The sequence below is a fragment of the Saccostrea echinata genome, unplaced genomic scaffold, assembly GCF_033153115.1.
Source record: "Saccostrea echinata isolate AGI-Se365-2 ecotype Australia unplaced genomic scaffold, CSIRO_AGI_Sech_v1 ptg000036l, whole genome shotgun sequence".
Taxonomy (NCBI): domain Eukaryota; kingdom Metazoa; phylum Mollusca; class Bivalvia; order Ostreida; family Ostreidae; genus Saccostrea; species Saccostrea echinata.
Genome location: NW_026889785.1, coordinates 1958735 through 1985264, shown reverse-complemented (window position 1 = coordinate 1985264; position 26530 = coordinate 1958735). Strand labels below are relative to the sequence as shown.

The window sequence follows — 26530 nt, the reverse complement described above, 5'->3', positions numbered from 1 at the left end:
AAATTGTACTTGCTGACAAGATCATTGTATCGACCATAGAACGTACGAAATGATGACTTTAAACGAGACTAGAGAACTAGAGACTCCTTAGAATAGGAGGGAAAATTACAATTTTCTACAAATTACATCTAGAAGTGTTTACAGACATACTGTTTTCCACATAATGTCATGAAGAAGGTCATATACATCATTTCAAACATAATGAGGATGGGCTTTTAATTCTTTTTAAAGCAACTTCCTTGCAACCTAATAAATCTATTCAATCACTTGCCTCTATGGCGACAGAAAATTCTCCATAGCAACATGGTCAAAAAAGTTATTCGTACAATTTTATCTACAGTTGTAAATTATTTAAATTGCGATTAAACAAGACTGACGATGATCAGTTTGTCTTCTGCAATTGTTTTTGTACTAAATTAACTTGGCATATGACAAGCATATCTTATTAAGAGTACATTAAGAGTACCGACATGTATATTTGTTCGTATATCCTCCAGTAAAGTGGATTTAACCATGAGATCATCTTTACAATTTAGCTTAGAATTTGGGGATGAGTAAGAATATTCAACTTCTTATCATTTGTTACCATAGCAACAAAAAAACCTCCCAAGCACCAACCTACAATATCATATTTCACTTGGATAATATTTTACTAAATCGTAAAAAGTTGCTATGAATGAGGATTTGAAGTAAAACAAACTTTTTCCTTCTCTGACCACTGATAAAATGGGCAGTGAGGTCTGTTCAAGCATTTTTATATACCTCAGGGGCCATGCTGATTTAAACAATTTGATTCTACACAACGTAAGGGTGCTTGCATCTTTTTTTATCAGTTATCATGACAATACTGTTCTTGAAATTTTTTTCTAGATACTGCCAAATTAAACTTTGATCTCCTATCCAGCTACCGATTTTTTTAAAGAAATCCTTTTTCTCTTTGCCTTTTTAAATTATTTTCCATTGAAAGAGGACGTGGCCCTCCATTAAAACAAAGTTAAATCCAATTCACCCAAAAATGCATTGTGGTGTGTGTGGTTAAATTTAGCCCTGTGATTTTGGAGTTGAAATTGTGAGAAATTAACAGGCGACTGAGAGAAAGATGATGAACAAAAGATGATCAGAAAAATTGGGAAAATCCATTAAATATCTGCAACAGTGTGTGCTTAAACAAAAGAAGAATACGCAACAAAGTTTGTAGTAAAGTTTTGTATTTTTGACTTTGAAATATATTAATAACAATACAATGTTTAATCATAAGTGTTACACAATTAAGTAAAAATATGTAAAAATGTAGAAATGATAATATTGTGTGGAAAATACCTCAAAATTTGTCGGTCAGTTGAATTTCTTTATGAAATATTTTGAACCCGAGTTACTGTATAACTTTTCCCAAGCACGTTTCGGGTACACAAGGATACGATGAGTTTATTTATACGACAAAAAGTTAATAATAACTGTGTTAATCGGCTGCGCCGAAGAGATTTATGACCGTCACGTGATCAACGAAGTCATGTGGTATTACAACAAATATGTTTATATATATCATAGAGAACTTTTCATATAAGTTGGCCCTACTTAAGTACAAATTAAAATCAAAACTGATCTTTCAATGAAGTGTTTTGTTTTGAACGCGTTTAAGGCTTCGGGAAGCCTTAATATTGCCAATGTAACTTTTTAGTGATGATGTTTAACAAGGGAAAATGTTTTAATAATCTCATTTTTCACTGCATTCATTGTCTTATTTCTAAGAAGGAGAGCTTTAGCCCACTCTTTTTTTACTCAAGCATTGTTAAGAAATTTATGTTGATGTATATACCCCGCTCTGTACGGAGTTTGGTTTGGTTACGTTATTTGACAGTCACGTGAAAAAAAGCATGTAATGTGTACTGTATGTAGGTCATAAACAAATTTCAATATCGCAGGGGCATACCCTAGTTAGAATTAAAAATGTCAGTATTTTATTCATTTAGTAATGCTCTCTATTTCAGGAAAGCAGCAACACTTTTCAAGTTAAGGAATGTTTCCGTTATGCATGCTAAAAAAATGATCAAGATCTATAAAGTGTATGCCCTTGCGAAAAGGCGATTTAATGAGTCACCTCAGCGTGAAACATGCACACCCTGTACACAAAGACACGGTAGAATTAATGCAATACTTTCTCTCGATAGTTTATAAATAATGGCACTAAACAAAGGTTTCAGATTTGTAATAATGGTCTACCTAAGATTTGCAAATAATATTCTGTTGAATAATAAAACGCATTTTTCACCGTATAAAAATTACTTGATCCGCCTCTCACTCCTCATAAAATGCGTCAAATTTTACCATGATGACGTCATGTCGACAAGTGCATTGCGATCAGTGATTTTTTTTTTATATCTTGCTGATTGGGATTTGACTAGCGACAAAAATGAATGCAGTGGTAAGTTTTGATGTAGTTCATCACTCTTATGCAGTTTAAAACCGCAATTTATTTCATTTTCTGTTGTTGTGAGGAACTGCTATATTTGGGTGATGTCACAGTAGACATTTCCCGTATAAATAAGGCCCTGCCCCCTTTATGCAGCCTTAACAGAGCTGCGTAGGACAGATGAAAGGGTTTCAGTAATAAGAACAAAGATGAAATGGTCCTGGAATTTACTTTCAGAAAATAGAACCATAAATTAGTAAACATAATTTGTTGGACACAGATTTTTTTTTTTTTAAATATCAAATGTATTAGTGAAATGCTTAAAGATAGAAAGACTGTATTTTTTAAGAAACTCAATTTTACCTGGCCTCAAGACCTTAAACCGAGAACAGACTTAAATAAAAAAATTTGATTTTAAATATCTTGCGATTTATTTAAAATACGTACTTAAAAATTTTCAGGTATGTATAATATTCCAATTTAAACATATGATGAAAATTTTGTTTCATCATCAGAATTATTTCAAAAGTTATATTGATTTGAAATTTTGACTTAAGTCTGTTCTCAGTTTATGGTCTTAGGGTCAGATTTGGGTTTTATTTCATTGCCGTTTACACGGCAACAGCTAAACGATTTCCCATTTTCTCATTTTAAAAAAACATTTTTCCGTTCACTTTCCGTCCCTTCACCGTTCATTCAGCGTGCGTTCACTGTTTGTTTACCGAGCATTCATCGTTTGCTCTCCGTTCAGTTTTGCGTTCAGCGTTCAGCGTTCAGCGTTCGCTCTCCGTTCGTTCACTTTGCGTTCACTTGCGTTCAGCGTTCACTTATCGTTCAGTCTTCACTGTCATTTGGAACTCTGAAGTGAAAGGAATTATTTTTTGTAAGTAAGGATTTACAGGTTTTGAAATTTAATGGTTAAATTATCGTGTTAAAAGGATCATTATTTCATGGGAAAAATTATCTACAATATGTTCACGGAAGACCTTATAGTGATTCTACTGTTTCTTATTATTCTTTTTTTTTGACCAAAATTTTGTGCACGCGATTTCTCAAAAACTATTTAGTAGTTTTCAATGAAACTTTCACAAATAATGAGTTTTTATATGAACTTTGTTCATCACAAGTGAAATTCGGAAAATTCGCTTCCGGTTCCAAATTATAGGCAAATTCCTGATTTTTAAATGGAATGTTGTCCGCGGCAAACCTAAAGAACGACTAAAAGTATGAACTGGAGACTTATTAGAGATTATAGAACTTGTCTTCTAGATTACCAGAATCGCCTTTTCGTGCGTCGTCACTACTTCCGGTCGCTACCGGAAGCGAATCTAAAAAGTCGAATTTTACAACTTTTTTGTTTTTCAATATTTTTCGATGATATTAGTAGGGTTAATAGAGACTTTTTCCAGAATGCATAATATATAATTTGTTTGAAAATTGATAATAAATATTATAATTATTATTAATATTTTTTAGACAAATATTATGCACGCCATATCTCGAGAACTATTCAGTGGTTTTTCGTCAAACTTTCAGGGATAATGCCTTTTAAAAAACCATTGTTACATTTGAAAGAATTTTGGAAAATTGACTTCCGGTTCCATGTTATGGGCAATTTTCTGATTTTTAAATGAATTTTTTTTCCGCGGCAGATCTAAAGAACGGCTAAAGATATAAACTAGAGACTTATTAGAGATGATAGAACATGACTTCTACATTTGCGGACTTGCCTTTTTGTGCGTCGTCAATAGTTCCGGTTGCTACCGGAAGCGAATTAAAAAAGTCGAATGTTTCAACTTTTTTGTCTCTCAATATTTTTAAATGATTTTACTAAGGATAATAGAGACTCTTAAATAACGCGACCTGGACTCAATTCCCAGAATGTCTGGATTTTTTCGTACCTTTTTGTATCTTTTTTCAGCTGAAATATAATACTGTATCTTTGAAATGATATATGATATAATGTTCCGTTCAAATTACGCGATATATTTTACAATTTACGTTTTATAGTATTTCATGTATGAAGGAGTTCAAAGGAATGCGCAACGTAATACAGATAGTGTTATGAGTGAGGAATCAACTTCTCTCATGACGGAGAAGGGACGGAAGACCTTCTTGTTGCCATGGCAACAAGTTTCTAGTTTTTATTTTTATTTTTATTCTTTAACTTAGCTGTTAGGTTATTTATTTCATTACTCTGAAAAATAAATGTTGTTAAAAGTATGTACCTATGTAGAACGATCCTAAAATATTAAATTTAAATACGGGCAATATACGGATACTTCAAGCACTGCAACATTTTGTTGTTATATCAAAGACGATAAATCGTTAATGGAGAGATAGTAATCCATGTCAATTAATTTATCAACAGCAGCAAAATTAGAAAGTATTTATTTCTAACACGTTTTTTCCCAATTATTATAGAAATACATAATAGAATTATAAATAGTACTGCGCATATCCAGTTAATCAAATATCTTTGGAGCGAGTTTAAATTGATAGTTTGGTTAAAAAATATTTATTTAAATGTAATACACAATAATTTTTTTTTCTACTTTACATATATAAAGTCTATTGTTAGAGGGAAAAAATTCTTTCTTCACCCTAACCATTCAATATGTTTAAGACCCCCCCCCCCCCCTAAATCGGTTACTTAGTCAGTGTTTCCAGTATATTGTAATTAATAGTTAAAAAGAAGTCAATGCATTTTGTACCACACAAATTTCAGTCTCAAAACAAATATGCATCTCAAAAAGTCATTAAACAATAGTAGTTCAAAAAATACACGTGTCGGCGGTGGTATTTTAAATTGGCAGGGAGTATGTTTCAAATTTCATTACAAGTGTTTTTATTTATTTATTTTTTTTCTTGTTGAAAAGTTGGAATCAGATCTAGAAATGAAAAAAAAAATGTTTAAACCTCTTGGAAATACTACAGTGTAACACTTCGCCTTTGGTGTGACGAGACTTTCACACCTGCACAATGTCCAATGATTTTGATTGACAGCACAAACACGTGGACTTCATGTGAACTAGAAGCAGGAAAATAAAAACCGATTATAACTGTCAAACACATAAATTTGTTGATAAAAAAGGTTACTTTCACTGCCTGATATATTTAGAAAAAAATAATTTTTGTTCGATACAGGTACATGTACATGCATTTGGGGAAGGGGGGCTAAAACGGAATCTCTCTATCTCTCTCTCTCTCATTTGTCCGTTTAATCAAAACTATGACAGCACATTACTTAACTATCAAGGTCTGAAATTCTAATCTTTAACATATAATATGAATGCTCCTTAGTATCATCTTGACCGAGTATAATCACGGGGAACATGTGGAAGTCTGCTTAATAAATCAACATAAAAAAATGACAAGACATATAAATATATTATTGCATTATTTTTTTTAAATTCGAGTGTATTTATGCAATACGTCCACAGACCACAGATCTTTGTACAATTGTTACATTAAAGTTTTAGAATTCATAGCACGAAATAAGGTTTTTGGAATTTTTCTATTTTTATAAATTTTTGGCAATTTAATTTTACCGCTTATGAATTATGTTCCCTGTTCGGAACTCTCTAGTCAGAGAAGGTAACTAAATTTTCCCGAAGTTTTGTAAACATTGTCTTTGGAGTTAAATGTTTGTAAGTTTTCTGATTTTATTGTCTACTTTTGATTTTTAACTTCTGTAACTGTAAAAACTTTGGTAAGCGCTATGCATGACTGATTTCACGTAACCGATCGATCTTTATTTGTTGTTTTAGTAATCGTACCTTCTCTTAGCGGGTTTCGCTACAGGTTATTTCAAAAGTTATTTACTTATCTGACATTGTTTATTCGATAATTACTTGTACCTGTTTATTATAATTTTTTTTGTGTAACAACTTTTATAAAATTCACTTTCTATCTGCTGACTCTACAATAAACATCATTGAACTTAATCGGAATTGTTTCTCTTTGCCAATTTAGCATTACAGTAGAAAAAGCGAGTAGCTATCCTACCAGGCTAATTTCCCCAAACTTCACAGACGAAAAAGTCACTGTGAAACAATATTTTAAATTTTTCTCTCTCAATATTTTACACGGAATCGCTTTGACACGGAAATACATGTATGGTTGTTACAACCGTTGTAATTCATTCTCTAAGTCAGTAATTTCCTCTTCAAAATCATTATTTGTAATGGTTTTTAATTATATTTATTTTACAACTAGAATAATTTTATCGGTTAACCGATTACAAATTGCCATCCCTAGTAAATTTATCTATAAACACCCCCCTCCCCCCCCCCCGTGAAACAACAAGAGCTTTGGTATGAATTTGTTAAATAATAATTCAAAATTGCTGTAAAAAGGAAAGGGGGATGTTTTAAAAGTATTTTCCGTTGATTTCTATTGTGAAAAACACAAGTTTTACCAAAATTATAGAGCTTAGGCATAGCTTCCGAGTACTTCTGATTGTACATTTCTTCGCAGCTTATAAAAAATAGAAAAATGGCGGGTTTTACATTCAATAGCGCATTTTGCTATGTTCTGGCAAATATTTTACATACTTGCCTCCTTTTACTTTTGTTGTTGCAGTAGATTCAACTTTTCAGCTTCCTCAATACACATACTTGTAATCCTGGCTAATCTGTAAAGGATTAGGCAATGAGAGAGCCCCGGAAATTCAGGACATGGGATCAGGTGCTTATAAGAGGAGTAAGCAATCCCTGTTGACCGGTCACACTGTGAGCCCTATGTATTGATCAGGTGGACGGAACATTTCGTAGTCAAATTTAGTGTTAAATCAAAGGCTTAACTGTGTCTAAATACTCAGTACATCTGCAAAAACCAACTGTATGCAGTAAATAAAATGAAGTTATCAAACCTTCATGCTGTGGCAAATATATGAAAATCCTTTTTTGGTGGTAGTTGTGGTGGTGGTGGGGGGGGGGGAGGGAGGGAGTACATAACTCACTACTTTATACATGAATTTAACATTAGATCCCCACTCCACTTTTCCCTTCAATGAAAACTATCAGGTGCCTATAAAAAAACACTAATGAGAAGGTCCTACCAAGTACTGCACGTCTCTTCCATTACATGGTTTATCAACACCCATAACCCTCCCAGTAATATTCATGCTTTTCAATGCAAATACGAAATAAACACTGACTGTTATCATCTACAATAAATAATCCAACCAGGGCATGAAAAGGAATAACTAGTAGCTGTTTGATTCCCATTACATCTACAACCTAAAGTAATCCTTTATCTCCATTTACTATAAGACGAGAAGCATCGTTTTCTAAAATGTGTGTGTGTCGGGGGGGGGGGGCGGGGGGGTACCGACGAGTAAAAAAAAGAAACGGAACTTATTATGTGCGGGATGAAAAAGAAATGGAGGGGGCAAATTAACAGCGTTTGAAAATTTCCTTACTAAATAAACATTAAAAGACTATTCTCGTGTGACCCCCTTCCCCCCCTAAAAAAAGTACGTGCATCTAGTTTAGTCCAGTTTGGGTCACAATGTCGACCATGTTCTCTGCCCAGGATACATGTATCTGTTTAATTGCTATATATTTTGCAAAGCAAAGCAATTTCACCAAAACGTTTTTTTAGGAACACACCGTATATGCTTTTATAAAATACATGTATTGGAAAAATTGTTGAGGTGATACTTACTTCGCATTTTCTAGTGCAAAACTGGTGTCTATCTAACCAAGGCCAAAATGTAAGAGTAAGATCCACTTCCAATCTGGAGTTATAAGCGGACTCTGGACCGTAGCTTGAGATGTTGATTATCGCAGTACTTAAGCTTTCACAACAAACGCATATATATTTATATATGTTCATAGGTGACATATTGATCCCCGCTTTCACTGAAAGTGGGGGATATTAATTTGGGTCTGTCTGTCCATCCGTCCGTCTGTCTGTCCGTCTGTAACATTTTCGTTTCCGCGCGATGTCTTGAGAACCCTTTCAGCTTTCGCAATGAAATTTTGCATAGCAACTTTCTATGGACTAAAGAAGAACCCTATTAATTTTGAGGTCAAAAGGTCAAAGGTCATAAATTCATAAATTCTGTTTAATTCAACATTTTCGTTTCCGCGCGATATCTCGCGAAATCTTTAAGCTTTTGCAATGGAATTTTACATAGCAATTTCCTGTGGCCTAAGGAAGACCTCTGTTGTTTTTGGGTCAGAAGGTCAAATTTCAAGGTCGTAAATTCACAAATTCCGTCTGTGTGTAACACAGTGTGTACTTCCATGTTATGTTCCCCCTTCCCCCTGTGTACATAACAACCATGGTAACAGAAAGGAAATAATTCAAACGAAAGTTTCCTTATCTATTTTTATTTTTTTTTTTTTTGATATCGAAATGTATTTTTTATTATTTCATTTTCATGTTCATAATATACATATATTTTATATTTGAAAAAAGGAAAAGAAAAATTATCGCTTCATTTCCATGCAGTTTGTGCAGGTAACAAAAATATATCCTTCATCGACAAGAAAATTTATGACCAAATAGTATTCCAAGCGATTTCCATTATAAATATGGATGCTTTTGATATACATGTATTTTTTCATTGTGGCAGTTTTTTTTATCATCTTTTAATCGTAAAAAAGCTAACTGCGTTATGTATCTTGTCGCATTAATAAAAATGCACTTTTCCTTTCAAAGTACGCCAAGTACTCGAAAAAAGATTTAATATATGCTTGTATTTTTTTCATTTTTAATGATAAATCTGAAGATTAGGAAAATGGTAGAGATAATATTTAATTATTTGATTAATTATTCCTACCACATGTAGGACTGACACAAAATTCGACAGGGATTTCTGATGCAATGGATGAACGCAATCGGGGCGTTGGACCAAAGACTATTACTACATGTATAAAACATATCTCCCAAAGCTATTGAAAATTCCTTTTATTACATGTTTATGGATCAAAACGTGTCGTACATTAACTCTTCATTACAAAAAATTCATTTTAAAAAAAATAAATTTGTTCCATATATCAAAAGAACCAGTTTGTTTTACACTGAGCTCATGAACGATTTCATTGTGCATGTAAAACGTCAAATGACGTCATAGTGCATTTTGTGTGTTTTACTCGAAAAAAATCCAATATTCAACAACAAATATACTCTGTAACGGATGCACGTACCTTATAATGTCCGGAATAAAAAATGTAGGAAAAATTCACAGCTTTCAGGTTATGGCATTCATTTTTTTTTATTTTATTGTGTTTGTGATTAAGATAAAGCCAATAGAAGATAGCACAAAAAAACCAGTTATTTATGCGTAGTTTTATCAACTTCATGCTATGATATGCGATATTCAATTCAAGTTTACGATAATTTCTCAACATCGCAAAGAAAACCTTTGAGTTTCAGAAAATATCAATTGTTTTGTTGTAACCGGAATATTTAGGAAACATCAACAGTTTAATATCTGTGATGCTGAAAATGCGTCCAAATGCGTCTCTTGGGGTTATAGGGTTAAGTGGTTGCTAAACGACAAGAATAATTTCAATTTTCCGACTGTATACATTTCTTAATTGATACTTTGTGCTTCTCATGACAAACTTAAAGTAAGATATGAGGCCCAAAATAATGTAAAGAACATACAATAGAAATTTGTCTTAAGTAATGACGTTTTCAATTTTGTTGATAGGAGTCATAAAATGCATGAAAACTGCTGGAGTTATTTTGACTGATAGACATATCATATTTAATCACTTATAAAATTCTGAAAAACAAAACCCACAAACAAATTGTTCTTTTTTATTTGGCATATCTTAGTTGCCACGCTAACAATACGCAATACAGTTAAGGCTACAAAAAGGAGGCTGGGCCTAATTTATATGGTAAATCTTTACTATGACATCATACAAAATATCAATTCTTCAAAATACATTAAAATGAAATGATATTAATGAATTAAACAGTCGAAGAGCTTTAAACTACACAAAAACGTACTATTGCATGCAGTTTTGTCGTTAGTTAAATCCCACACAGCAATTGAAATATAAATAATTTACGGATTGCTATGCACGTGTTAATGTGGCGTCTTGTCGTAAAATTTGTCACAGTTCTTATGCAGGGAAAGGCGGATCAGTAATATTTTATTCAATGAAAAATGTATTTTAATTCAAACAAAATATTATTTGCAAATATTTAAGAGGTTGTTTACTTGAATGCGATGCCTATTTTATGTTATTATTCATATATTTTTCGCATATTTCCTAGTAAAGTGATACTGCCGTATATTTGTACTTAGTTTCATTGAAGGGTAATGGAAGGGTCTATATAAATCGATATAATTCAAGGGCATACCTTCAATAGATCATGACAAGCCTTTACACATAAATTCAAGAAGTACTTTAATAATTGAAAAGGACTGCAAACCTGGTGAATGACATATGGAGATAACGAACAATAATCAAGCAGAAAAGTCCATTTAAACAATAAAAAGCCGTAGCAGAGCAAACATGGACCTCTAAAACAACAAACGTGGGATCAGGTGCCATGTAGGAGTAGCATCCCCTGTGGACCGGTCAAACCCGACGTAAAATATTTTTATATTTAGAGTAGTTGACCACCGAAATATTCATCATGCCATGTAACAAATGTATTTTCCCCTAACTTTCACTGAAGTAGGGGATACTGATTTGGGTCCATCTGTCTGTCTGAATGTTTCTCTGTCTGTCATTCTGCCTGCGTGTAAAACTTTTGTTTCCAGACTATATCTCAATACGTGTTTGAGCTTTTGCAACTAAGTTTTACATAACAACTCCCTTCGGCCTAAAAAAGACCCCTAATGAATTTTAGGTCAAAAAGTCAAAGGTCAAGATCATTCATTTATTTATCCTGTTTGTGTGTTACACTTTCATTTTCGGGCAATATCTTTAAAAGTCTTTGATCTTTTGCAATGAAATTTTACATCACAACTACTTATGGCCTAAGAACCGTATTGATTTTGAAGTCAAAAGGAAATAGTCAATGTAAAAAAAAATAAAACATTACAAAAAACATTTTCCAGATGATAACTTTAGTTTTCTTCGAGATTTCTTGAATAAAATTAATATTAAGACTCGTCGAAAGAAGAATCAATTTTGAGGTCACGAGTTCAGAGGTCAAGGTCATAAATTCATACATTCTGTCAATGTTACACTTTTTTTCCAAACTATATCTTTAAAAAAATTATTTTGAGGTCAAAATGTCAAAGGTCAAGGTCAGAAATGTATATTGCTTATAAAGTTTTTAGATAATAGTTTTAGTATTTCTGTAAGCTTTTGCAATAAAAATTTTGGTCATGAATGTTTTTTACTTGAAACGACTTTAAGGCCAAAAGCCGAAAGATCAAGGTTAACCTTCTTTCTTTCTCCATCTGCAAATTTTTCCATTTCTTCCATCCTCTTCTTTCTTCTCAAGTGGGGGACAAAATTTTCTGAATTAGCTTAAAGTAATTATTGTAAACATAAACTATATGTACACTATATACATGTAAGTTCGTAGCACTTTGCATAAACTATAAAGGGTATCGTAAATATTCATAGATTAAAGCTACTGTAAAATGATATATTTTGGTGGGATCAATTTTTCTATTTTTAGAAAAAATATAGATTTATCGGGATTTAATTTCGTGGATAAGAATTGTTCTGCAATAATATAAGTATGTAAGTGGAATGTTACATTTCGTGGCGGACATGAATTCGTTGGTCTCTTCATATCTCGAAATGACAAAAATTAACCCCTTCCCCGAAAATAGTGATTTCAAAGTAGATCTTTAACTTACCCTTGCATATATAATTTATAGATAATTTCAATGCTGCAAGTTTTTGTTTGTATGTTGTTTAACGTCCCTCTCGAGAATTTTTCAGTCATGTGGAGACGCCACCAATTGCCGGTGGAGAGATGCAAATTTTGTCCTATGCTCGGCACTTACGGCCATTGAGCAGTGAGGGATCTTTTTCGTGCCAACACCTATTGCGACACGGAACCTCAATTTATATGTTCTCATTCGAAGGACCGGTCTCCACGTCCCACAGTGGGATTCGAACCCGCGACGTTAGGATCAACTCCTTACTTTGCGACTCTAGAGCAGACGCTCTAACCACTGCGCCACGCGGGCGACCAATGCTGCAAGTAATTTTGCTCAAAGCACGTTCATGCCACATCACGTTTAAACAGAAAATCTAATCGTCCCCAACATGTAGTTTATATTCCTATTAAATTTGTCCGATATTAGTAAGTACAAACAAATTGCACTTCCTTGTAAAGAATGATTTTTTTTATTTTAAGACTCATCTATATTTCCATTGCTTACCTTTACTGTACAGTGTTTGTATCATTGGTGAACTGAGATAAAAAAAAATGTAAGATGTGTTTTGACACGCACTATTAAAATAATATTTAAAAAAATGATAATGCAAGCAGTATCAACAAATGATACAGTTTAATCACATTTCATCTTTTTCAATTTTCTTTGTCAAGTACAACTGAAGAAAATACATAAAATTTTCTTATCTTACGAGAATTATCATAAATTTTCTAACAGGGTTCATCCTTTGTTAAAATATTTTGCTATTTGATAAGCATTGAGAAACCTCATAAGATGGACAAAGCAAAGGAGATTCAATGAGTCTTTTTTCAGTGATGTAAAGATAACTTAACAGTAACTACTTTGAACAAATACAAGTCCTTTTTCCTTGGTACAATAAAAAGACACCTTTTCATGAATTCTTCCCGACTTTTTTTTCAACACAAAAGAAAATCGATTTTATTGCGCCTTTTTAAAAGTTCTCTGCGAAGTGCTTAAAAAATCTTGTTATCTTGATTTAAAAAAAAACAACTTAATGTAATGGTTAAATTTAATGCAAAAACTTTAGGTCAATCAATTTATTATATCTTTTACCCAAATATACAACTCCAGACACATTGTAATCTTAATTCTAAATCAGAATGTTGATTTTCAGAGTACCTCTGCTTTGTGGTCATTTTAATCAAAAACTAGTTCTCTGAAAAGACTGGAAGAACTTTTTTTTTAACAATTTCAATAACATCAAAACGTAATATTTTTCGTCACTTTATACAACCGCTCTACTTGATAAATTAAAATCCAGGCTTTTGACACCATAGACAGCTGCCGTTTCAATTAAAAGGATTGGTCACGGTAGCCTAAAGTTAGGACGTTCGCTTCGTGATCGGGAGGCCCTGGTTCGATTCTCGTTCGCCTCGCCGCGTCAAGGCGTGAACATTGGTAGTGACTGTTCCTTTTCAAAGCGCCCGGCACTAGAAGTGAAAGCCACGATTCTTTTGGATGAGACCTTTAAAACAGAGATCCCGTGTCACGGTGCCGTAGGCGTTGGCATGATTAGAACACCTCACTGCTCAATGGTCCCGAGTGCCGCATTTAGCTGTAAAATTGTAGCCCTTTACCGGTATATGGTGAAGTTTCTATATGAGTAAAACTTCATACAAACAATCAATCAATAAATAGTAATGAAACTCGTAAATTTACTTACCCCAGGAGCTGATATTAAAAGACACTTGAGTTTCTGATTGACAATATCTATGTAGTTTTTGGAGATCAAGCCTTCCAACAATCTGTCGGAAGTCACATGGTGTACTATTTGCTACCCGTTATTAGCAGACATATACTTGCATTCATATGAAGCCGAATTTTTTTCACGAAAAGAAGTTTCTTGCTGTGGCCTTCAATTAAACTTTTTCGCCGAAATAAGGCAAAAATATTGCCGACTCGGCGTTAAACAATAACAATTAATCAATCAATCTTTTCACCATTTTAATATATCGTCGACGTTCTACAAATGACCATTGTTCATTTTAATTAATGCTTTGTTTTGATATCCTGTAAACTCGAAATAAAAGATACCACAGAGTCTGACACACTTGTTTCAAATTTGGATATTTCACTAGAAAAAGACGTTAATGGTAACATAACAACAAAACACTTTGTAAACGTGATGAATAAAACTTTTCTATCGTCAGCTTATTTATGTAGCAATACACCCTTATCACCTGCATATGAAGTGGATGCTTACCCCTCCATGGCACCTGATCCCACCTCTGATGTTTTTAGAGGTCCGTGTTTGTTGTGTTTGTTGTTTCAAAGGAATTTTGAGTGTGATTACTGTTTGTTTATTTCTATAAACAAATTTACGTAGTAAAACGAATTTAAATTGTTATTAGAAAAAATTGAATTGAATTTGTTATCACGAATTTTGATTTGTTTTTACAAACTTCCTAAATTCATTTTAACACGTTTCATTATAACAGAGTGGAAAAAAAATGTTTTTACGAATCTTTTTTTTCACGTTTCATATCTCATATTTCAAATTGTCACATTCGTTTTTTTAATGATTTGTAGAGATGTTTTTAAATATTTCTAAAATATTTCTATCGAATCTTAATATCAAATTAAAGGTATTCGATATAAAGAATTGTGGCATTCGTTGGAGCAAGTTGAACTCCATATTTGTTAAATTTCTTGAATTCCCTATAAAACCTAAATCTGTTACTATGCATTACATTTTTTTTAAATTTACAACTTACATTACAACGGAGACTCTAGTAGTACCTAACAAAAATATTTTTGAATTATCAAATTATTTAAAACGGATTTAAATCATTATGTCCATTTTTTAAAAATTCGATATTTCGTTATAATGAATTCAAAAATTTTATTTAACGGATTAAAATGTGTTTTGAGGAATAAATTCAATTTAACGGATTTTTTAAATTTTGATATAACGAATTTAGTTCTTTAAATGAATTCGACATTCAAGAACTATCGAAAAATATTTAAGAATTTGTTAAAATGATTTGTCGATTTTGTTTTAAAAAGTTCTATTTGTTTAAACAAATTTTAGTTTGTTTCAACGACTTTAACAAATTTATTATAATAGATTAAAATCGTTACATCAAATTCAAAAATTGATAGATCTTCTAATCTTATCTACGGATAGAAGGTACCATTTGTAGGCTTATTTACGATTGTGAAACCAACGGTTGAGTTAATAAAAGAATATCGGAATATCGGGACAAATATCTCAAATTAACAACGGGGGTAAGCACTTCTATACAAGTACTTTAATATACCTGACCATTCTATTTTGTCAATGAAAGTTAGGATTCTAGAAAAAAAAATATTACCATACCAATGTCGATAGCGTTGGGTATATTGAAAGTCTACAGTGTAGCAATGAAAATGTGATGGGACTTTTTAACAATATACAGAGACGTAAGCGTAGTCATGGACATCGATCTTACAATAAACCTATTATACACGATGTCTCTGTTGATTCACAACTACCTTATGTAAATCAACAATTAGGTCTTCATCACATTCGCACATAACGTTTCCCTGTCCCTTTGAAAGCTTTAAATAGTCTATTTGAAAACGTTTAGAAAGTCCATATTTGGATTCTACGACACCAATTTACAGGCTTGGATCTGTGATTATGGATATTGTAAATCATAGGCTTTTTAAACCGTCACATTTTCCGGAAGAAAATAATGCTCAGTCAACCTGATTGTTCCTTAAACTTCAATATGCAAAAAAAGGAATCGACGCAGTTAATATAAGTGATATTCTTAATCACAAAAGGGTCAGGTCTTGTATTCGACTATATTTCAAGATGAAGTCCACACCTTGTATTTCTTATAAATATACATTGACTATTGCTTTCAAACTTTTTAATTACCAAAAAAACTCTATAATGCCTAGATATCGAACATCTTAAACATTATGCTCCAACGTGTTCATGTTCTTCTTTACCCTACAAATATAGTCCTGCAGGACACGTCATTACTTGTGACAAAACTATAGTTAATAATGAAAACCTTAAACCAATAATTTCATTTTAAAAAGGCCAAAATCTAGTGAATCCCGATCTTTTCACTGGTGTAATAATTTCTTTAATATTATTATTTCTACGCAGCTAGGTTAAGGACTCCCATATATACGTCAGCCTATGCAGAGGTTCGGGAAAACTATTATGACGTCACGTTAAATCAATACAAATGAATCTCGATGAATAAATGCTGTATGTTCTTTTTAAAACCCACTAAATACTTCCGTTTCTTATAAATATTATAAAGATAAATGGGTGTGCAACTTACCTTGCCATAATAGCACTTAGCATAAGTAGAATGAATGCCAGGTTGATATCGCTGTACTTACTAAGATGACGTCATTTCTTAGTTTGACACGCAGTTTCTCTGTATTTGAGGCGTGGATCAAGCTTTTATCATAGCTTGTAAAAATAAAAATAGATACGAAACACGCGTAGTCGGACCAAAAGAGAGACATATCCTAAAATATATTAATCCACATTTTACTGTCAAACTAAATTGATAATGTGTAGACTTTATATAAAGCCGAAGGGAGCACATTTGTACAGTAACATGCTGGAATGATAGGTCGAGCCCCTCGAAAATATCAAAAGTTCAACGATATCCGCTTCACTGTAAATTCTGAATTTTTAAACATGTGTAGCTTTTATACCTACTATTCTGAAAAGTGCTGGGAGCTGGTTGTGCATTGTTTCTTTATTCCGTAATGTAACATTATTTCAATGCGTATTACATTTTTGTCTGGAGTTTAGAGAAAGACAGCTAAATTTTAAACAATTCTCGAGCATGAGGAAGTTGCTCCCAGCACTTTTCGTGTTAAGGAATTTATCTCAAAGAAAACACAATCAATTTCATAGCGGAAAGTTACCCGTATCTCGTTGAAAATTTACGATCTTTGTAGTAGTACATATATCTTCTATTTTTAAACCTGTCACGTGATAAACAGCTGATGTAAGCGATGTCGCTTTGGCCGAACTCAGCAGAGACTCGATATATACACGTGCAAACACCACAATTAATATTTAGCAAAAGTAATGCTGTAAAAAAAAATATTAAAATTGTATTCATTTTCCCTGAATATATTAAGGCGTATATCTCATGGGCGTCCTTAACCTAGCTGCGTATGGAAGATTTTTTACTATGAGAGTAGAAACAGGCGTTAATTCTTTCTAGGCGAAGTTTATATTTAAATGTTAAAGATTTTTAATAAATTTGTTAATAAATAGATCATTCTATGCACTTCAAACAGTCCTTTCCTTTTTACGAAATGTGAAATGGCAGAGACGGAAATGATGTTTCTCCTCTTAATTGTTCTCGCAGAAAATACTTGTCTGCGTCCGTGGTATTGGAACATCTACGTTGTTGTTTTTAACAAATCCAACTTACACCCATAGCTCCCTTTCTTAGGAGGAAATTCTGCAAAATCATGTGTCCGTTTTAGATATTTTTAATATTCCCAACAATCAAAATGAAATTGAATTACCATACCTTTACTGGATTCCTAATCTTCAAAAAATCCTTACAAACAAAGATACATAGAGGGTTCCAGTAAATTTTCTACCAAGTCTCTTTCATTACTCCTCACTAAAATTTTTCACAGAGGTGAAGGAGAAACTTCAAGAGTACTGTACAACAATATATTAGAGAAGTGATGTAAATCAGATGTGGGTACTTAAAAATTCCAAGGAACTTTTAGAAAAATTTAACTCACTAAATTTTACTAAAATCAATAACTTCAAAACTTACGACTTTTCAACACTTTATGCAACCATTCTCCACATTGAATTAAATTCCAGGCTTTTTGATACATAGACAGCTGATTTATTGCAATAAAAACGGAATTCGTAAATTCCTTACCTTGTTATTGGTCATTTGCAAAATTTAGTTGTTAAAAAACATTCTGATTGTACACAAAAGTACTCTGAAATTGATATTACAAAGATGCTTGAATTTCTGACTAACAATATCTTTGGAGTTTATGGAGATCAAGTCTTCCAACAATATGTCGGAATTCCCATGGGTACCAATTGCATTCATACAAAGCCGAATTCATTCACAAACTTGTACTTGAGAAGAAGAAAACACTTGCTGTGGCCTTCAACTCGACATTTCGTTATATCGACGACGTATTATCAATTAACAGTAATTACATTCTTTCATATGTCGACTCGATATACCCCAGTGAGACTGAAATAAAAGATATTACAGAAACATCAGTTTCATATTTGGATATTTCAATAGAAAAAAAAAACATAATCTTACAATAAAACTTTTTGATAAACGTGGTGACTGCGACTTTTCTATCGTCAACGTCCCTCATTTATGTAGTTATATACCCTTATCACATGCATATTGGGTTTATATCTCTCAGTTGATTCGATACACAAGAGCAAGCTCTACGTACAAACAATTTCTTAAACGAGCCAATTATTTGACAAACAAAATGATGGAACTAGAATATCAAAAGTCTTGTTTAAAGTTATCATTTCGCAAGTTCTATGGTCGATACAATGATCTTGTCAGCAAATACAATTTATCATAAGTCAAATGCTGACTGGCGTTTTTCATACTAATTGTTAGGCCATTGTTTACAAATTGAATTGTCAACAGATTTTTTCGTTTTCCCGATCATGACAAGGAGCACACGGTGGATGTGACCGGTTTACAAAGGATGCTTACTCCTCCATGGCACCTGATCCCAACTCTGATGTTTAGAGAGGGCCATGTTTGCTTTGCTCCTGATTTGTATTGTTTCAATGGACTTTGTGCTTGATTACTGATCATTTTCTCTATATTTCATATTGAGAATTAAATTGTACGCCTGGAAATCCAACTTATACACAGAGTTCACTTTCTAAGGATAAAATTCTTCAAAACAACATTTCAGTGTTCAATACTTTAAATATTCCAGTCAACCAAGATGAATTCGATCTATACTGGAATTCTGAACTTCATAAAACAGAGATATGCTGCCTGGCTGCAAATGCTCTACCACGCCCCTATCTTTACTCCTCACAAAAATATTAACTGTTGTAAAGGAGAAACCTCAGACGTATTCCGCTATACAGCATACTCTAGAAGTGGTGTAAATTAGATGTGGATTATAAATTTACCAAAGGACTTTTAGAAAACTTAAAATAATCAAATTTTCCTTCTGTCAATAGCATCAAATCTTACAACTTTTCTACACTTTATACAACCATTCCTTACGATAAATTAAAATCTGGGTTTTATGATGTCATGGACAACTGCTTCTTCAATAAAAATGGAACTCGGGAATTTTCAGTTGAAATCACTCCGATATTACACAAAAGTACTCTGAAGTTGATATCAAAAAGATACTGGAGTTCATCATAGACAACATTTATGTAGTCTTGTTAGAATGCCGATGTGCACGAATTGTGCTGCTTTATTAACCGACTTGTTTTCAGATTCCTATGAAGCAATATTCCTTTGAAAAACTTCTATACATGAGAAGATGAAATCACTTGCAGTGGTCTTCAACTCAACATTCAGATAAATCAATTAACAATAGTTACATCCAGTCATACGTCGAATCGATATATCCGAGTGAATTTGAAATAAAGACACCACAGGATCTGCTACATCAGTTTAATATATGGATTTTTTTCTGACTATAGACGATAAGGGTCATCTAACAACTAAAATGTATGACACACGAGATGACTTCAGCTTTTCCATCGTAACTTTCCTTAATCATGTAGTAATAATACGCTATCACCTGCATATGGTGTTAAAGTCTCATTCAAAACTTAAGATCATTCTGTGAGAAGGATCAATTTTTCAACCGAGCCAGGCTACTGACAACTAAGTTTGCCTTACAGGGATTTCAACGACTACGTTTAAAGTCAGCATTTAGTAAATTCTATGGTCCTTATAAAGACACAAATATCATCTATCAATTAGTCGTATTATTGCTAACATGTTTCATAAGCTGGGAGACATAAACACTTTTGCAGGGGGTAGCTTGATATTACTACATACTTAAAGAAAATTCAGGATGTAAAAGCTGAAGTTATCCTGTTTCTCATACAATTCAGTTTTTAGTTGCCTCTTTAAAGTCAGTAAAACATCCAAACCTAAAACAAATGTGTCAGACTCTGTGGTGTCTTTTATTTCAAGTTCACTCGGAGATATCGAGTCGACATATGAATGAAAGTAGCCATTCGTAATTGATAAAGCGTCGTTGATAAATTTGAAAGTCGAGTGGAAGACTACAACAAGTGTTTTCTTTTGTAACCGGAAGAAGAACTCTTAAGTAAATAAATTGTCAAAGTTACTAGCCAACTTGGCTTAAAGTGGTAAACTACCTCCAGTTATGATTATCAACCCAGGTAAGGAAATTTCTGAACTATGATCAACACTAAACGAAAACGCTGTTGTTAGTTTTATAAATTTAATAAAGTGAAAAATAAACATTTGTAACTGATAAAAAAATAATAAATAATGATCAAAATTTAACAAAGAGTTAAGTCTTGAAAATTGCAATAAAGTTTATCAAAAATATAATTTAATTTGCGAGTTTAGTAAATAATATACAATAATCGCAATAAATAAATAGATAGTTTATGAAAAATGTAATAGAAAAATGGGAGGAATGTGGAAAATCTATGAAAAATAATCTATAGTAAATAACAATAATAATAACTAGATACTTATTGCCTAGGCAATAACAGGTCTTCCGTTTTCTTGACTTCTTCTGGGGAAAAAGAAATACAATCTTGTCAATAAGATTACCCTAAATAATTAACAAAAGTTATCTCACGCCTTCCAAAGATATGTAAATACAATTAAAAAAAAAAATCAGAATTACTTTCCTGTTTTCTTTATGTACTTCGTCATGATTGAAAGTGCTCCAAACGAATAAAATGTTCATTCTACACCTAAATTATTCACAACTGATCATCCCTTAAAGTTTCTATGAAAAACTACTCATGTTTGAGACAACTTCCGGTTTTTCGGTTGGCACTTCCGGGGAAAATAAATTGCATTGTTATAGTCTATCTAACATCCGTATTAGCCAAACATTTCTGGAAAAAGAAAAAAAACTTTAAAAATTCACTTTTTTCATCGCTTCCTGTCACGACCGAAAGTGACGGCAACGTACGATTTTTACATGATGCAGATAAACTGAGGACTGTCTATCAGTTCTGAAAGTTTTAGACTTCAGCAATGTACTGTTTCTGAGCAATTTGGTGAACAAAATCTCAATTTGAGAACAGAAAAACACGCGACCGGAAGTGCATTTTCTAAGATGGTTGACTTCACACTAGACAATTGCAGTCTCAATAACATAAATAAAAATCATTTCAAAAACTTTATCTATAAGCGATATTTTTGGAAAAGTTAAAAATCCCAATTACATAGTTTTCTCTTATAACCGGAAGTTGTCGTTTTTTGTTTCCAGTGAGACCAACACATATAGAAACTGTGAAAGAGATTCATTATATGATGCAAGATTTATTTCAAAAGAGAAAAGTTGAAATTTTTGATTTCTTTGATCACTTCCTGTGACGACCGGAAGTGACGGCTGACGCTATTAACCTAAAGGTTTTTGCATACTCATTAAGCTCTATCACTCATATAAGTTTGGTGTCTTAATCTCTTACCGTTTCTGAGATCTCACTTTGACAAGTTCTCGTTTTGCGGACAGTAAAACACGCGACCGGAAGTGAATTTTACCAAGATATTTGACGTTACTCTAGACATTTGCAGTCTAAATAACATATCTAAAATCATTTCAAATACTTCATCTATATTATATTTATGGGAAAGTAAAATACTCAAATTATGTAGTTTTTCACTTGTAACCGGAAGTTGACGTTTCTGTTTCCGGTGGGACCAACATATTTCGAAACTGCAAAACAGATGCAATAAAGTGATGTAAGATTTGATTAAAATAAGAAAAGTTGAAATTTTCAATTTCTTTGATCACTTCCTGTGACGACCGGAAGTGACAGCTGACGGATTTGAACACGTTCCACAAACGTACTTGTCCTTGTCATGATCTATTATCCCTGAAAGTTTGAAGTCTTAATCTTTTACCGTTTGTGAGATATCGTCCGGACATGATCTCTTTTGAAAAAACGGAAATCGGACATATCTGACGATCGGAAGTGAATTTTGCAAAATCCTTCAAAATGTTCCGAGTTTATTTTATTTGTCATAATCCCTGAAAGTTTCAAGAAAATGCATTGAGCCATCTCTGAGAAATCGCTTGGACAAAAAATGGGAAAATAATAATAATAATAATAATAAAAACTAGAAACTCATTACTAGTAATGAGAAGGTCTTCCGTTATACTACTTCCTGTTTGCATGAACATGTCTTTTCCAACTTCGGTACTAGCCTAAAACGTATGTAGAAACAAATTAACTTTAAATTACTTTTTTCTAACATATTTCAAAACAGCGAAAGAGAAGCAATAAAGTGATGAAAGTTTTAATTTTAAAAAGAAAAGTTGAAATTTTCGATTTCTTCGATCACTTCCGGTGACGACCGGAAGTGACGGCTGACGCTTTTAACCCTATGTATTTTGCCTTCTCACTAACGTTTCTTACTCCTATAAGCTTGGTGTCTTACTCATGCCGTTTCCGAGATCTCGCTGAAATAACTTTTCATTTTGAGGACAAGAAAACACGCGACCGGAAGTGAAGATATTTCACGTCCCTCTAGACATCTGCAGTCTCAATAACATATATAAAAATCATTTAAAGAACTCTATCTTTAAACGATATGTCTGGGAAAATTAAAAACCCCTATTATGTAGTTTTTCTCTTATAACCGGAAGTTGTCGTTTTTTGTTTCCGGTGGGACCAATACATATCGTAACTGTGAAATAGAAACAAATATATGATTCAAGTCTTATTCCAAAAGAGAAAAGTTTAAATTTTTGGTTTCATTGATGACTTCTTGTGACGACCGGAAGTGTTGGCTGACGCTCTTATCCCAAATGGTTTTGTCTACTCCTCAAGGTCTAATACTCCTATAAGTTTGGTGTCTAAATCTCTTACAGTTTCTGAGATCTCACTCGGACAAGTTTTTGTTTTGCGGACATTTAAACGTGCGACCGGAAGTGAATTTTACAGATATTTGACGTTGCACTAGACATTTGCAGTCTTGATAACATATTCAAAAATCAGTTCAAATACATTATCTATAAAAAATATATATGGGAACCTAAAATACTCAAATTATGCAGTTTTTCGCTTATAGCCGGAAGTTGTCGTTTTTGTTTCCGGTGGGACTGACATATTTCGAAACTACAAATAAGATGCAACAATGTGACGAAAGAAAAAAATCAAAAAAGAAAATTTAAAAAATTCGATTTCTTTGATCACTTCCTGTGACGACCGGAAGTGACGGCTGACGCTCTTAACCCAAATGGATTTGCCTACTCCTCAAGATCTATTACTCATATAAGTTTGGTGTCTTAATCTCTTACCGTTTCTGAGTTCTCACTCGGACAAAATATTTTTGAAAAAAACGGAAATCGGACATATCTGACGACCGGAAGTGATTTTTGAAAAAATGAAAAAAACGCCTAAGCGTATTTTTATTCTCTATCATCCCTGAAAATTTCAAGAAAATCCGTCCAGCCATCTCTGATAAATCGCTCCGACAAGAAAAGGGGGAAAAAATAATAATAAGAAACAGTAGAATCACTATAAGGTCTTCCGTCTGAAACGGAAGACCTTAATAAACAGTAGAATCACTATAAGGTCTTCCGACTGAAACGTAAGACCTTAATAATAATAAGAAACAGTAGAATCACTATAAGGTCTTCCGTCTGAAACGGAAGACCTTAATAAACAGTAGAATCACTATAAGGTCTTCCGTCTGAAACGGAAGACCTTAATAAACAGTACAATCACTATAAGGTCTTCCGACTGAAACGTAAGACCTTAATAATAATAGATATTGAATAGTGGTTCTAGAAATTATACCTGTTATTGACATATCCCTAGACCAGGCGGGACTTGGAAAGGGGAAATTAAATTTACTCTATAAAACTTACATCCTAGCTTAATAAAAAAACTAACGTGAAAAACTAAACCTAGCTAAGACTTTGAATGCTGTTAAATCATGAGATGTTAGCACTGATTAAAAGGTACTAAGTAAATAGTGCTGTTAAACCATGAGGCCTAAGGCTGTGTTCCCCAACCCAAGTGAAGTAACCTGTTTGAAAACGGCTGTAAATACCCTAGCTATAGGCCCAAAAATAAAAGTCAATAAATATCAAAGATCCTATGGCTCACTGAACCAATCAGAACACAGCTACCAAAAGTACTATGGAAAGACTGCCAACATGGATGACACTTCCTGTTTAAAAGTAAAACATGTGGAATGTCAACACATGACCTAGCTTATAAAATACATGTACTAAAGGCGTTTTACGTAAATAACAACTGAAATCATAAGGTAAACAGAATTATCATACTGAAATACCAGCAAATACTTGTATTATAAATAAAAACCAAAACCACTACACTTTTTTTCCCTCATGTAGCAGTTTTTGAATGAATTCTACTTCGTAGCAATATAAAAACGAGGGATGAATAAATGTTTTGGAAATGTATGCATGAGATGTATTCTACAAATAAGTAATGGTTCCAGATGACAAAGCAAGTAGGAAAAAATGTCTTTGTTTTAAGGCTCAATATAATTTCTGAATTTTAGAATCCAACACTTCATGAAAATCCTTACTAAGATACATTGCAGAGTCCAGTAAATGCTTTATCAAGCCCCTATATTTTTTAAATTTGATTTTGATTAAACATCTTGCTCAATTCCAGATATTTCGTATTCCTGTTCTTTCAGTGTATTTATTTGATACTGAGTCAATCGGATAACTTCAATAGTGCTTATTTCTATGTACAACAATACACTGCGCGTGATAACAAAAACTACTGAGAATACTTGCAATTAATTAACAAAAATACTGAACGTGCATTGGGGACAATGAATAACCATATGTAGAGACGAAGTATATAACGAACCTTGCTTACTTTTTGATATTACTTATTTATTATATATAAGATATAAATTGCGTTCTCAAGTTGAATATTTTTGTTTTTATAGATGCATCATTTTCCAGTATTACCATACCCGGAGTTAATGGTGTTTATCATATCTCCTATGTAACATCTGAAAAACTTTGGGTCAGTGATAATGAATGGCTACTTCAGGTTGACTTCTCCGGACACGAAATAGAGAAAACAAAAACACATTTACTTTCATTCACCAGCAGAAAAGGGTTTCACACAGTAACAATGGATGGGAGTCTTTTATTTATTGATGACTATAACAATGTACAGGAGGTGACGTCCAAAGGAACCAACACAACACTCATCACAGCGAAAGAAGGATGTGAAAAATTACTCTGTGTCCACTCCTCTCGCATCAATGGTGACATACTGTTGGGTTGTGAAGATGCACTGATAAGGTATGACAGGACGGGACAGCAGATATTAGACTTTATGAATGGTTTGAGGCGGGGTATTTATTACCCAATATACATCACAGAAAATAATAATGGAGATATATGGGTCTCTGACGAGGTGAGAAAAGCCGTGGTTGTGGTGGATAAATTAAAACGAGAACGATTTTACTACAGAGGTCAAACACCTTATTCTGATTTCAAGCCTTATGGTATCTGTACCGATATCCTTGGACAGGTACTAGTATGTGATGATGCTTACCAAAACCCTAGTGTACATCTCTTGGATCACGAGTGTCGGTTTCTTCGTCTCGTGCTGACAAGAAAACATGGTATACGCCATCCACTGGCTGTGTGTGTAGACGAGAAGCAAAACCTGTATCTGGGGCAGCGTAATAACATGATAAAGTTGTACAAGTATGAGGGTCGTTCAATAAGCAACGCCTCCTACGATATATCGTATTAAATAAAGAAGCATTTAATTTTCTTTTTCCATAGTTTTGAAGTACTATTTAAGAACTCATAATCACCGACACCCCATGCTTTCTTCCATCGGTGATGGGTATCAAAACATTGGTGCATTTTAATTGCATAAAAGGAAGAACAATTATTAAAAGTGGAATCAGAGAGAAAGCTGGGTCTTATTATTGCAAGGAGAAGCCAGAGCTCCAACCATGTCTTATACAGGTTTTCACATTAGTCAAGAGGTCCGATATTACACGAACCTACATCAAGAAAGGCCATAAATGGTAGTTTTTATATTAACATTGCAGTGAGGAAAGTTC

General features: G+C 33.1%; 1 protein-coding gene across 1 annotated transcript in view; it reads left to right on the top strand.

Annotated features, from left to right (window-relative positions):
• LOC133199840 (uncharacterized) overlaps nt 1–26211 on the top strand; it is a 55487-nt gene extending 29276 nt beyond the window's left edge. Inside the window, exon 6 of the mRNA XM_061335666.1 lies at nt 25388–26211. Within this exon, the coding sequence (XP_061191650.1) occupies nt 25388–26211 (824 nt within the window). The remainder of the gene's footprint in view (nt 1–25387) is intronic.
• The last annotated feature ends 319 nt before the right edge of the window (nt 26212–26530 follow it).